General features: G+C 37.0%; 1 protein-coding gene across 3 annotated transcripts in view; it reads left to right on the top strand.

The window, feature by feature from the left end:
- LOC124232942 (sister chromatid cohesion protein PDS5 homolog A) overlaps positions 1-14,922 on the top strand; it is a 163,440-nt gene that overhangs the window by 85,717 nt on the left and 62,801 nt on the right. For all 3 annotated transcript variants that reach the window (XM_046649887.1, XM_046649889.1, XM_046649888.1), the window contains exon 17: positions 9,367-9,482. In XM_046649887.1, the coding sequence (XP_046505843.1) occupies positions 9,367-9,482 (116 nt within the window). The remainder of the gene's footprint in view (positions 1-9,366; positions 9,483-14,922) is intronic.

Below are 14,922 nucleotides of genomic sequence, written 5' to 3' on the forward strand. Positions count from 1 at the left end.
GCTGAGATGTAGGTAGAGTCTAGATCTCATAGACTCACAATAGTGTTTTTTCTATACATTCCATCATTGTTTGCAAGAAGAACCAGTACAAACTGAGAACTGCTCAAGAAATATGGACCTTGAGAAAGAACACACAAATGATATTTTTGGTCTGAGAGAAAACAGGAATTGAGCCTGAATTTGAAAACATGACAATAACATGAACTCTACTGTTTGTCAGACCAGAAATATTTAAGAATTTCCAGATCCAAAAAGTATATGCAAAATGAATGTTTGTAACCAGAATCTCTCAGGGAGAATACTACAGCCATGCAGTGCAGCCAATTAGTACTCCTGATTTTAGGAACCAGAAAAATAGAGATGAGGAGTTCACTTGCACTGGAAAGAGCATAGTAATGTACCTTTTGGAGGGGAGGTTATTCTGAGGATACTTAAGTAATGGGCCACAAAATAGCTAATAGAACTCTATTCCAGAAGAAAAAAATTCTGCTCTTCACATTTCTTTGTTCACTTTCTTTGGTGAATGGTTTTACAGTATTTTTTCTTCTAGCTCTTACGTTAGTATTGTATATTCTGATTACATTATTTAACTTATCTATATGTTCTTGTGTATAAAGTAGGACTTGTAATACCCGTTAAATGCTCAGGAAAATGACCACTGTTAGAATAGTTTTTGCTGTTTTCCAGAATATTTGTATCATTTGTCCTTCTCCCCAAGGGCTACTGATGTTAGTTACATATGTCCTCTAATATCCACATTCCTTTTTTCCTGATTGTTTCAGTCTGAAGTAGAAATATATAGACATAAAATTTAATTTCTGGCGTTCTATGTAGCTTTCATTCCATGGGTATTGAAATATGTGCTGGATAGATATGCTTTCCCTTTGGACTTCAGGTTTTGAGCTTCAGCACTTTAGTTCTAGAGAAGGACCACATGTTTGCCATAGCTCTGCTTGCTGTTTTATGCTCTAGTGCCTTTTTATGATCATAGTTCCCAAACTTTAAGATTTTCCAGGAAGCTTGTTAATTCAGCATATGAGACAGTCCTAGGTTTGAATTTCAGCTATACCATTTACTACCAGTGTGACTTTTAGTAAGTTACTCAGTATTTCTGATCCTCATTTTCTTCATCTGTTATAAGCATTATCACCTTATAGGATTGTTAAGAGAATAAGATAAACAACACATAAAAAATTACAGGCCAACATCACTGATGAATATAGATGCAAAAATCCTCAACAAAATACTAGCAAATTGAATACAGCAATACATTAAAAAGATCATACACCATGATCAAGTGGGATTTATTCCAGGACTGCAGGGATGGTTCAGCATCTCCAAATCAATCAACATGATAACCACATTAACAAAATGAAGAGTAAAAGTCACGTGATCATCTCAATAGATGCAGAGAACGCATTTGACAAGTTACAGCATCCATTTATGATAAAACCTATGAGTAAAATGGGTATAGAAGGAAAATACCTCAACATTATAAAGGCCATATATGACAGACCCACAGCTAATATCATACTCAACAATGGAAAAGCTGAAAGCTGTCTCTTTAAGAGCAGGAACCAAAGATACCCACGTTCACCATGCTTAACTGGCATAGTATTGGAGGTCCTAGCCAGAGCAGTCAGGCAAGAAAAAGAAATAAAAGGGATCCCAATTGGAAACGAAGAAGTAAAACTGTCACTATTTGCAGATGACATGATTTTATATGTATAGGAAACCCTAAAGAATCCACCAAAAAACTGTTAGAAATAGTAAATAAATACAGTAAAGTTGCAGGATCCAAAAATCAACATACAAAAATCAGTTGCATTTCTTTACACTAACAACGAAGTAACGGAAAGAAATTAAGAATAGAATCCCATTTACAATCGCAACAAAAATAAAGTACCTAGGAACAAATTAAACCAAAGAGGTGAAAGACCTGTACGCTGAAAACTATAAAACATTGTTGAAAAAAATGGAAGAAGAGAGGCGGGTCTTGTGGCCTAGTGATTAAGTTTGCCCGCTCCGCATCAGTGGCCCAGAGTTTCGCTGGTTCGGATCCTGGGTGTGGACATGGCACTGCTCGTCTGGCCACATGGAAGTGGCATCCCACATGCCACAACTGGAAGGACCCACAACTAAAATACACAACTATGTACTGGGGAGATTTGGGGAGAAAAAGCAGGGGGAAAAAAAAGAAATTGAAGAAGATATAAAGAAATGGAAAGATATTCCATGCTCTTGGATTGGAAGAGTTAACATAGTTAAAATGTCCATATTTCCTAAAGCAGTCTACAGATTCAGTGCAATCCCTGTCAAAGTTCCAAAGACATTTTTCACAGAAATAGAACAAAGAATCCTAAAATTTATATGGAACAACAAAAGACCCTGAATAGCCAAAGGAATTCTGAGAAACCTGGATGTGTCACACTCCCTGATTTCAAAATATACTACAAAACTGTAGTAATCAAAACAGCATGGTATTGACACAAAGAGAGACACAAAGATCAATGGAACAGAATAGAGGGCCCAGAAATAAACCTACACATCTATGGACAGCTGATTTTCTTTTCTCTTTTTTTAATTGAAGTTACATTGCTTTATAACATCATATAAATATCAAGTGTACGTCATTATAATTTGATTTTTGGATAGATTACATCATGTTCACTACCCAAAGACTAATTGCCATCCATCACACAATAAACGTGCCTAATCACGCCTTTTTCACTCCTCCCTCCACCCTTCTCCCTCTAGTAATCACCAATCCAATCTCTGTCTCTATATGTTTGTTGTTTTTATCTTATAGTTACAAGTGACATCATACAGTATTTGACTTTTCTTCCTCTGACTTATTTGGCTTAGCATAATACTCTCAGGGTCCATCCATGTTGTCACAAATGGCAAGATTTCATGTTTTTGTATGGCTGAGTAGTATACCATTGTGTATATATACCTCATCTTTATCCCTTCATCTTTTGATGGGCATCTAGGTTGCTTCCAGGTCTTGGCTGTTAGGAATAATGCCACAGTGAACACAGGGGTGCATATATCTTTATACATTGATGTTTTCATGTTCTTTGTAAAGATTTTATTTTTCCTTTTTCTCCCCAAAGCCCCTTGGTACATAGTTGTGTATTTTTCTTTTTTAGTTGTGGGTCCTTCTAGTTGTGGCATGTGGGATGCTGCCTCAGCATGGCTTGATGGGCAGTGCCATGTCTGCACCCAGGTTCCGAACCAGTAAAACCCTAGGCCACCAAAATGGAGCATGCGAACTTAACCAGTCGGCCGGACCCTCATGTTCTTTGGATAAATAACCAGCAGTGGAATAGCTGGATCCTATGGCAGTTCTATTCTTAATTTTTTGAGAAATCTCCATACTGTTTTCCTGGACAGCTAATTTTCGACAAGGGAGCCAAGAGCATGCGTACAATGGAGAAAGGAAAGTCTCTTCAATAAACGATATTGGGAAAACTAGACAGCCATGTGCAAAAGAATGAAAGTAGACCATTGTCTTACACCATACACAAAAGTAAATCTAAATTGGATTAGAGACTTGAAGGCAAGACCTAAAACCATAAAACTTCTAGAAGAAAACACAGGCAGTACACTGTTTGACATCAGTCTTAACAGCATCTGTTTGAATACCATGTCTCACCAGGCAAGGGAAACAAGAAAAAATAAACAGATGGGATTACATCAAACTAAAAAGCTTCTGCCCAGCAGAGGAAACTATCAACGAAAGGAAAAGACAGCCTAACAATTGGGAGAAGATATTTGCAAGCTGTATACTGATAAGCAGTTAAAATCCAAAATATATAAAGAACTCATACATCTCAACAACAAAGAAACAACCCAGTTAAAAAACGGGCAAAAAATCTGAGCAGTTTTCCAAAGAAGATATAGGTAGAGATGACCAACAGGCACATCAAAAGATGTTCAACATCACTAATTATCAGGGAAATGCAAATCAAAACTACTATGAGATACCACCTCATGCCCATCAGAATAGCTATAATTAATATGACAGGAAATAATAAGTGTTGGAGGGGATGTGGAGGAAAGGGAACCCTCTTATGCTGCTGGGAGGAGTGTAAACTGGTGCAGCCGCTATGGAAAACAGTATGGAGATGCCTCAGAAAAGTATGACTAGAACTACCATATGATCCAGCTGTTCCATTGCTGCGTATTTATCCAAAGAACACAAAAACATGAATGTGTAAAGATAATGCACCCCTATGTTTATTGCAGCATTATTCACAATAACTAATACTTGGAAACAACCTAAGTGCCCATCAATGGATGAGTGGACAAAGAAGTCATGGTGTACATAAACAATGGAATGCCACTCAGCTATAAAAAAATAAAAGATGAAATCTTGCCATTTGTGACAACATGGATGGACCTTGTTATGCTAAGTCAGATGGGGAAAGTCAAATATCTACCGTATGGTCTCATTTATAAGCAGAAGATTAAAACAACAACAAACAAACATGTAGATATAGAGAGTAGATTGGTGGGAGGGGGAGAGGGAAGAGGGCGAAAGGAGTGACAGGGCACATATGTATGGTGATGGATGCTAATTAGTCTTTGGGTGCTGAGCATGATGTAGTCTACACACAAATCAAAATAGAATGATATACACCTGAAATTCATATAATGTTATAAACCACTGTTACCTCAATTAAAAAAATGATAAAATGAAATTTTATTTATAGCCTAACACAGGGCCCCCTGCACTAGACTTTAAGATGTAAATAAATGGTAATTCTTATGGTATTACACATACGTGACAAACAACACTAGGAATTCTTAAAATAGATCTGGAGTAGCATCATGAATCTCCATCTTTTAACATTCTCAAAGTGATTCTGATATGAGTAGTCCGTGGATCACACTTTGAAAAACCTTTCCCTACAGCATTATCCGGATATGCCTTTTATATTTAGAAGTCCAAATTTTATTTTGTCCTTTGATCATGCTGCACCGTTACAATTTGCATAATTTAGTAAATTGTATTATACTTGGTCTCTCACCGAGGTTGCAGTTTAGGTGATGGAGACAGGCAGATACTTAAGTAGAAAATACAGTGTGGTAAGTATTCTGATAGAATCACGTGCTTTGGTAACATAAAGGAAAAAGCACCCATCCCAGGCAGGGGTGGAAATGGGAATAGCTTATTCTAGAATAAGTGATTCCTGAGTTGAATCTTTAAAGGATGAGTAGGAATTAGACCACTATTCAAGAATGACTGTTGTGTTTCTAGCTTGGGTGACTGGATATCAGAGAAGATGGTTTAGCGATAGGAGAAGATAACAATGTGTGGCGTCTCAACAATTGTGTTTAGAAGTGTGAGATTCAGGCCTGGTTGATATATATTAGCACAGTCATATCTCCTGGAGGAGGCAGAGAAGAAAAGATCAAAAGGAAAGAGAGATGCTAACTTAGGCTATTTAATAAGAACCATAGAGTGCTTCCTGGCTTCTTTTAGTTCAACTTTTTCTATAGTTTGATAAGAACGATACACAGATGTGATATTGTGATGTATAAGAAATATGTATTTGGTCTTCATCCCTGGTTCTGGCACAGAGCTCCTGAAACCCTTGGAGTTTCCTAATGATGAAAGCAGCTAAAGTGTTTTTGTTGTACTAATTAGGTGATTTTTTGGGAACCCGCCTCAGGATGGAGGCTGGTTGCGAGGGAAACCGGCCTTGTGATTAGACTGCTTGCGGGGGGGGCGTGCGGGGCATGCGGCACAAGCGGTCAAGATCAATCACCAATGGCCAGTGGTTTAATCAATCATGCCTGTGTCATGAAGCCTCCATAAAACCCCAAGAAGGACAGGGTTTGGAGAGCTTCAGGTTGGTGAACACATGGAGATTTGGGGAGAGTGGCAAGCTTGTGGAGGGCATGGAAGCTCTACATCCTTTCTCCATACCTTGCCCTATGCATCTCTTCCATCTGGCTGTTCCTGAGTTATATGCTTTTATAATAAACCAGTGATCTAGTAAGTAAAATGTTTCTCTGACTTCTGCAAGCTTCTCTAGAAATTAATCAAACCCAAAGAAGGGGAGAGACTTGTGGGAACCTCTGATTTATAGCCAGTTGATCAGAAGTACAGGTAACCAGCTGGACTGTGACTGGCATCTGAAGTCCAAGGAGGAGGTTGTGGGAACCACGATCTATAGCTGGTCAGTTAGAAGCGCAGGTGATAACCTGGGCTTTTTTTTTTTTTTTTGAGGAAGATTAGCCCTCAGCTAACACCTCCCGCCAATCCTCTTCTCTTCTGCTGAGGAAGACTGGCCCTGAGCTAACATCTATGCCCATCTTCCTCTACTTTATATGTGGGACGCCTGTCACAGCATGGCTTGACAGGTGGTGCTAGGTCCACACCCAGGATCCGAACCAGCAAACCCCAGGCCTCCGAAGGGAAACGTGTGAACTTAACCACTGGACCGCCGGGCTGGCTCTGATAACCTGGGCTTTTGACTGGCATCTGAAGTTTATAGTGCAGGGGCAGCCCTTAACCTGTGGGGTCTGATTGCTATCTCTGGTAGATCAGGTCAGAATTGAGTTGAATAGTAGGACACCCAGTTGATATCCGGAGGATTCCTGGTTGGTGGGGGAAACCCCCTCCACACTGGAATTGGGTCCAGGCACCCAAAATAATAAGTCACTGTAACATGAAAGTTAAACCTTTGGAAATTGCTTCTTGTGCAAAATTGCTTTATCTAGTTGACTGATTCCAGCTGTGAAATATATTGCTAATATTAAATCCGCATAGGAGTAATTTTGATTAGCTATGAAAACAAAGTCCAGGGGAGAGAGTACTGTGTACCTGAAAGAATGCTATTTTTTTTAAGAAATGTTTATTTTTTATTGTCAAAATGAAAAAGGAAAATTGTATGAAGAAGAAAGGGGATATAGAGATGCAGCATTTTTTTAAGCTTTTTTATAATGGGATTAATAAAATATAAGCTTGTTGAGAATGGGGGCTATTTCCTTATTTCTTTGATATTCCTTAAGAGTGCTTAGTATACTAAATAACTTATATAACTAGTAAATATGTATTAGTAGTAATATCAATCCGCAGTGATAGCATAGATTTTATCAGAAATTTCTGAAATGTTAGGGATGCGGAAAGAATTAATTTTCTTTACTCTTTCTGCTGTCATTTCCTAAAAGAATTATACATGGTTACTTTTGTTTGAACCTTTCTCAACTACTTTTCAGTTATAAAACTTCTTGTTGGTCTTAGATGTTTCTGTTTGTGTGTTGTGTGTTTTTATTCCTTGAGTGTATAAAGAAGAAAAGGCAACTGTTCATTCGTTGTTACTTAGCTGCCAAAAACTAATCTGGCTTGCTGCTTATCCCTAGTATCACTTAAGATTATCACACATATAATATTTTTAACTGTTATGAGAGATTACCTAAATATTACATACATAAAATATCATTGTGAGGGATTATTTAAATGTAAGATTGTTCTGTGGGAATATAAAAATGTCAGGTTTTGGGGCCCACCCCATGGCCAAGTTGGTTAAGTTCACGCACTCTGCTTCAGTGGCCCAGGGTTTCGCTGGTTCAGATCCTGGGCGCAGACATGGCATTGATCATCAGGTCATGTTGAGGCAGTGTCCCACATAGCAAAACCAGAGGCACTCACAACTAGAATATGCAACTATGTACTGGGGGGCTTTGGGGAGAAGAAGGAAAAAAATAAGATTGGCGGAGCTGGCCCCGTGGCCGAGTGGTTAAGTTCGCGCGCTCCGCTGCAGGCGGCCCAGTGTTTCGTTGGTTCGAATCCTGGGCGCGGACATGGCACTGCTCATCAGACCACGCTGAGGCAGCGTCCCACATGCCACAACTAGAAGAACCCACAACGAAGAATATACAACTATGTACCGGGGGGCTTTGGGGAGAAAAAGGAAATAATAAAATCTTTAAAAAAAAAATAAATAAATAAGATTGGCAACAGATGTTAGCACAGGTGCCAATCTTTTAAGAAAAAAAAAAGTCATGTTTTGTAAACTGTCTAGTATTATTGATTGTATACATAGATATATTTTATGTGGTGCTATTACTGTGTCTAAATAACTGTGAATTTTTTTTCCCTTTAGCATTTCTTCTATGCTTATATGAAGTACCATAACTGTCTTCTAGTGCCTTGCTTTTCTGTTTAGTACGACTATATAGTTTGCCCAGCAATTGTCCAATAGGCATATTTGTTGTTTGACAATCACTGGCTTTATTTTAGGTTAAAGCATAAATTTTATACTGGGGGGAAAATATCCTTTTTGCGAGACCTGCGTGAAATAAGTTTGATTTCAAAAGATAGTATAGTATTTAAATTCAGATTTAAAATGTGTGTCTTAGAGCAAAGTATTATGGACTAAGCGCTAACTAAAATATTTTTATTTTCTCAAATGCTCAAATTTTGCTCAGTTACTTATAGTTTGCAAAATAAATCAGGCATCTCCTGATGACTGATAAATTTTCTTTAGAGTCTCAGTGGATTCTGAAGTCTCTTTGGACTTACAGTCACTCTAATAACAAATATGGATGGTATCTAATTTAATATGACCTTTATAGTAAATGTGTGAAGATGTCACTGAAACTACAACAGAAAGTTTCTCCCTTTCTCCTTTGTGCTCCTGAACATACATCACTAAAATGTTTTTTATGAAAAAAACTTGTAAGTGGAATGATTATTATTTGTTATTGCTTTATAGTTTGGAAAGCACTTTTAATGTGCGTTATCTTCTCAGCTAAAATTTACATTTATTCATCAGAGATATTCAATTAAAAGCCTGGTTTTTAAAGTAAAAATTTTTCCATGGTGCCCAGCACATTGTAAGTTTAACCTTGTCTTTGGTGGAATCAGTCTCTATAATCATTTAGTCTTTATATTCTTTAGAAACTTCTGGCAATAATGTCTTTAGTTTGTAGGAACTGTTTGATGTAATGCCACCATCTTTGAACTCAACTGTGCTCTTCCAGAACTGAGAAACCTTATAAAAATTTATATACTTAAGAATCTCCCCCCTGTAAATAAACAAATTGTTTTATCTAATTTTTTCCAAAGTAGAGCATTAAAGAAGATTGTTTTCTAAACAATAATTTTGTGGCAGAAATATGAGACAAAAGACATAAATCACACCACATAATCCCCTTTCTGTCCTCCACAGTCCAGATTTTGCATTGATTGCCTAATGAGTATATAATTTTATTCAGGGTCTAAAGCAGAAGGTTTTCTTTCACTTCTGCTGCTTTGAATCTTTAAATGCTTTTGATGCCTACAATCATTTTTATTTTGAAAGACATGAACTGAATTATACTTATGGTAAAACTCTTTCCTTTCTATAGAGAGAAATAGCTCGGAAACTTGCAAATCCTAAGCAACCAACAAATCCTTTTCTAGAGATGGTCAAATTTCTGTTGGAAAGAATTGCACCTGTGCACATTGATTCGGAAGCCATAAGGTAAGTTAGGAAATATATTCATTCAAAAATAGAATATAATATGAAGCCACAGTATCATAAGTTTAAATACTGGGTCCCTAAGGAGGCCTACAAAGGTTCCCATTTATCTTTTTAAATGGCAGAAGGATACCTCATTCAAGTTGAAGAAAGGGCCTGTTCATTTTCTGATCTTTGGCTTACTTCACTGCTTTTTACTTTTTAAGAGTTTTTGTGTTTATTTTTAGCCTATATGTGCTCATTAAGGAAAACCCAGAACATAAGAACAGAGAAAGAAGAAAATTTTACATTTATAGGCTATCAGTCAACCTTTGAGTTTTCTTAACCATTTTAATGGCTACATAATATTCTTTAGTGTGTGTTACTGTGTCACTATTCACTTGAGATGTGTGAAAACCAAATGATATTTTGGAAAGAGCACAAGATTACCATTAGACTAATCTGGTTCCAGGACAGATGTCTACTACGTCATCTGCTTTGTGGCTTTAGAAAAAAACCTCTAATTTATCTAAGTTTTTCATTTATTTTTAATTTTAACATGGGTATAACTTCTCTATGTTGGATGATTGTGAGAATTAGTGATAATATGTGAATAGTAAGAAGCTGGCATAATGGACACTAACAGCTATTGTTTTTTAACTATTCCCGTAATTCCATATATTTCAGTTTCTACTAATGATTTCCTGTTAACTTCTATGAATACTTTTCCTTTGCACTAATCATTTGTCCAATAGATAAGATATATCTTTCTATTCATGTTAGGTTATTAAATAGCACTTATTAGTTCTCTTTCCAAACAGCCTTGGATTAGGACAACTGGTTCTAGCTATTAGTTATTTCACCTTATGTGAATCACTGCATTGGTTATATTGAAATGTCAGTTGTATTTGTTTGCTACGTCTGCCATAACAAAATACCACAGACTGAGTAACTTAAACAACAGAAATTTATTTTCTCACTGCTCTGGAGGCTAAAAGTCCAGCAAGTTTGATTTCTTCTGAAGCCTCTTTCCTTGGCTTGCACATGGCCGCCTCCTTGCTGTCTCTTCACATGGTCTCACTTGTCTGTGTCCTCTTCTCTTCATATAAGGACAACAGTCATATCAGATTATGGCCTGCTCATTTGACCTCATTTTGCCTTAATTATCTCTTTAAAGGCCCTGTTTCCAAATACAATCACAGTCTGAAGTACTGAAGGATAGGACTTCAACGTGTGAATTTGGGGGTACACAATTCAGCCCATAATGGCGATGTTTGTCTACTTTTTTTTCTTTTCGACTAAGATTTCCTTATTCTTTTTAATTTCCTTATTTGCAAAGAAAACTAAGGTTTGGAGAGAATAAGTGGTTTGTTCACAGCTGGGTAATGGTAAAAACCATGACTTAAACATAGATTTATTATTTTCGATGTGAATGTCCTTTGCTCTCTACCATTTGATTTTAATGGGGTAAATCAAGGATACGATAAAGTAGGCACCCTTCCCTTTGCATATTAACTTTGAAAGAGACCTATAATGGCATCAGGAAACCTTTACTATTTGTCTCCGTGAGGTCTCACGGAGTTTCATTACTTCAGTAAATTATCATAAGCTAGTATGTGACCTCCAATACTAAAAAAACAAAACCTCAGTTTTTTCAGAAGCTTCTTGGGTTGTTTGGGCTCAAACATACTAACTTATGGTTGGGATTTCTAAGAGAATAATTTTATGCAAAATTCCAATTTATTTGAATGGGAAATATATGTGATATAATATTCCATCCACGTAATCAAATCTTCATGAAATATTAAGTTGCAAATGAAGAGTTTATTCATTTAACATACATTTAATGGAGCAATTTTTAAAGTACATTAGGTAACTGGGGAAGGATAGTTACATAACCCAAATTGTGTAGGAGGGATTTGTTAGGGAAGGCTTCTGCAATAGATGGCACATAAAATGGGTAGTGAAAGATCAGTAGGAATTATAGCGTAGCCAAGTGAAGATGGCAGGGGAAAAGCAGTCCAGGCCACTAGTCCTGTGTCCTTGGTTGGATTATTTATGCTACTCTGAGCTTTAATTTCCTCATCTTTAAAATAAGGAAAATAATAATTACTGCTCACTGGGATAGTTGAGAGGCTTAAATAACATGTATGTGTAAAACACTCACACATACTGAGTGCTGAATGAGTGTTAATAGCTGTTCTGGGAAGAAAAAATAGCAGACACAAAAGAACAAAGGCAAAAGGAGTCAAGAAGTATTTAGAAAATTGGATGTACTTCAGACATAATGAAGGATTTGGAAAGAAAGGATTGGGGATAGTAGAGTATCATCCTAAATATAACCTTTTCGTTTTCCCTTTTTTTTAACATATTTTTTCCCCAGACTCCTGCTCATACACATGCACATATGCATGCTATCATTAATTATTGGTCTGCAGATAGCGGTTAAAAATGAAGTAGTGCTTGTAATAATGCTTGAAACGTGGGAGAGAAGGTAAAACTTAAAAAGAAAAAGGTTTAGGACTGAATCCTGAGGAAAATTAATAATTAAGAGGTTTCCAGAATGTAAGGAACTCATTGAATTAAAAAAAAGTTTTTTAAGGAGGCATGGTCAAAAGTGGAATGTCAGGAGTGATATCACAGAAGCCAAAGAGGAACTAAAAGGTGGAGGGATCAGATGCTATCCAGAAGTAAAATAGTTTCTAAAAGGCATTCATTGGATTTAGAAAAAGGAAAATCATCACAATGGCCAGAATAGTTTCTTTGGGGGGAAAGCAAGGGCAAATCCAGATTCCCATGGATTGAGAAGGGCATAGGATAGTCCTTCTCAACATCTGCATCATGCCACACCAAGAAAATGAATAATGTCTTAACAGAGAAGACTGCTCAAGCCTGGAGGTGACTGGCCTTGCTCAACAGGAGCCCACCAGCTCCCACTTGGAAACCTTGAAGTCTGAGAATATCAAAGGGGTAAATACCTTGTCACACTTCTAAACCCTGCTTTAGGAGATAAATTGGCATTTGGGGACAGCCAGTGTAGACAAAGCTATAAAAAATTAGAAAAATGAGATGATGGTAAGGGAGTAAGCTTAAAGAACGGTCTTTTGTTGTTTTTGTTTTTTGTGTGTTTTTTGCTGAGGAAGATTCACCCTGAGCTAACATCTCTTGCCAATCTTCCTCTTTTTACTTGAGGAAGATTTGCCCTGAGCTAACATCTGTGTCATTCTTCCTCTATTTTGTATGTGGGTCACCACCACATCATGGCCGCTGACAGGTGGTATCAGTCCGTGCCCAGGAACCAAACCTGGGCCGCTGAGGTGGAAAGAGCTGAACTTAACCACTAGGCCAAGGACTGGCCCCTTCTGTTGTTTTTAATGAAGGAATTTTGAATATTTAAATACCTTTGAAAAGTGCTAATAGAAAAGAAGAGAGGTTGAAGATGGGGTATGGGGGATAGAACTATGATAGAGCAACATCCCTAAGGAAGCAGAACAGGGAGAAGAAAATCTTCCCCTATGACAGATAAAAGTTAGAGAAGGTTAGAAAATAGGGTATGGGAAATTAGAGTATTCACTTGAGGCCTCCATTATTCCTTGTTAAAAGTGAGGCAAACAGTCTGCTAAGTGGAAGGATTTAGACCTGAGTTAGAATAGTGAAGATTTAGAATAGTTGTTATACAGCACAGGAGAGATAGGGACACATATTAAGACTTCCCAAGCAGATATGAACATGCAGTTGGATTGGTGATGATCTTTTGCTTCATGGATTCTTTGTGAAGTATGTGGAATGTATATTATTTATCAAATTTAGAAATGAGGCAAAATGCTTTCATAAGAGGAAGGACTACAATCCTGGTTTCAAGACTTGGGTCTTTCTCTTATAGTACCTTGACTCATAATGATGATCTGCCCAGATTATAATGAAAGCAGAGATTATGCCTGTCTTGTTTGGCACTCTATTTCCAGGATAGACTCTAAGACTTGGCACATAATAAGTAGTCAATAAATATTTATTAAATAAATGCATGGATTCTATTACGAGTAGTCAGATACATTTATAAATTTTTTCACTTGTGTTTGTAATCTTGTTAATTCATGCATCGTTTTATAGGATTTCCTCCTAACAGAAAAATTTGCTTCAGAATATTTTTCTCAAATTGGTAATAACTTTTTTTTTATGTATAATGTCAGAGGTAAAACTTCTAGAACAAAATATAGGGTAGGCACAATTTCTTAGATGGGTCATAAGCACAAACAATGAAAGAAAATTAAATATTTTTTTCCTCCTTGGCTGGCCTGGTTGCACAGTAGTTAAGTTTGCACGTTCCGCTTTGGCAACCCGGGGTTCACCACTTCAGATCCCTGGTGCAGACCTACCACAGCTTGTCAAGCCATACTGTAACGGGCATCCCACATATAAAGTAGAGGAAGATGGGCACAGATGTTAGCTCAGGGCCAACCTTCCTCAGCAAAAAGAGGAGGCTTGGCGTCAGATGTTAGCTCAGGGCTAGTCTTCCTCAAAAAAAAAAAATTTTTTTTCCCCTCTCTTCAAGACACCATTAAGAAAAAGAAAAGCCAAGCCATAGCCTGGGAGAAAATATTTGCAAAGCATATATCTGATAAAGGATTATATCCAGAGTATAAAAAGAACTCTTACTACTCAATAATGACAATTGACCCAATTTAAAAAAGGGCAAAAGAGTTGAGCGGTTTACCAAATAAGATACACAAATAGTAAATAAGGACAAGAAAAGACAGTCAACATTATCTACTCATTAGGGAAATACAAATTCAAATTACAGTCAGTAATACCACTACACACTCACTAGAATGGCTAAAATTAAAGATACTGACCACACCAAGTGTTTGTGGGGATGCAGACTGACCAAACCACGTGTTGCTGATATGGAAAACAGTTTATTATAACATTAAATGTACATATAATGTTAACATACAACTCAGGAATCCCAATACTAGGTATTGGCCTACAAGAAAAGAGAACATATATTCCCGTAAAGACTTCTTATTTATATCTTAAACTAGAAATACCCAGAAGTCGCTCAGTTGGTAATTGGATAAACATACTGGGATATATCTATGCAATGCAGTACTTCTCAGCAATAGAAAGGAACAAACTGCTGATTCTACACAACATCATGGAGGAATCTCAAAAGCATTATGTCACATAAAAGATGTTAAGACACAAAATATATGAAATTCTAGAACAGGGAAACTTATAGTGAGAAAAAACAGATCAGTGATCGCAAGAGTGGGAAAAGGCGATTGCCACAGAAGAAACATAAGGCAGTTTTTTGTGGAGATGGAAATGTTTTATATATATATATCTCCACATTGAGACATCATTTTACACTCACTACAATGACTGTAAGCAAAAGGACAGATGAGTCAGTGGAGATGTGGAAAAATTGGAACCCTCATATATTGCTGGTGGGAATGTAAAATGG

The sequence above is a fragment of the Equus quagga genome, unplaced genomic scaffold (genome assembly GCF_021613505.1).
Source record: "Equus quagga isolate Etosha38 unplaced genomic scaffold, UCLA_HA_Equagga_1.0 146_RagTag, whole genome shotgun sequence".
Lineage (NCBI taxonomy): Eukaryota > Metazoa > Chordata > Mammalia > Perissodactyla > Equidae > Equus > Equus quagga.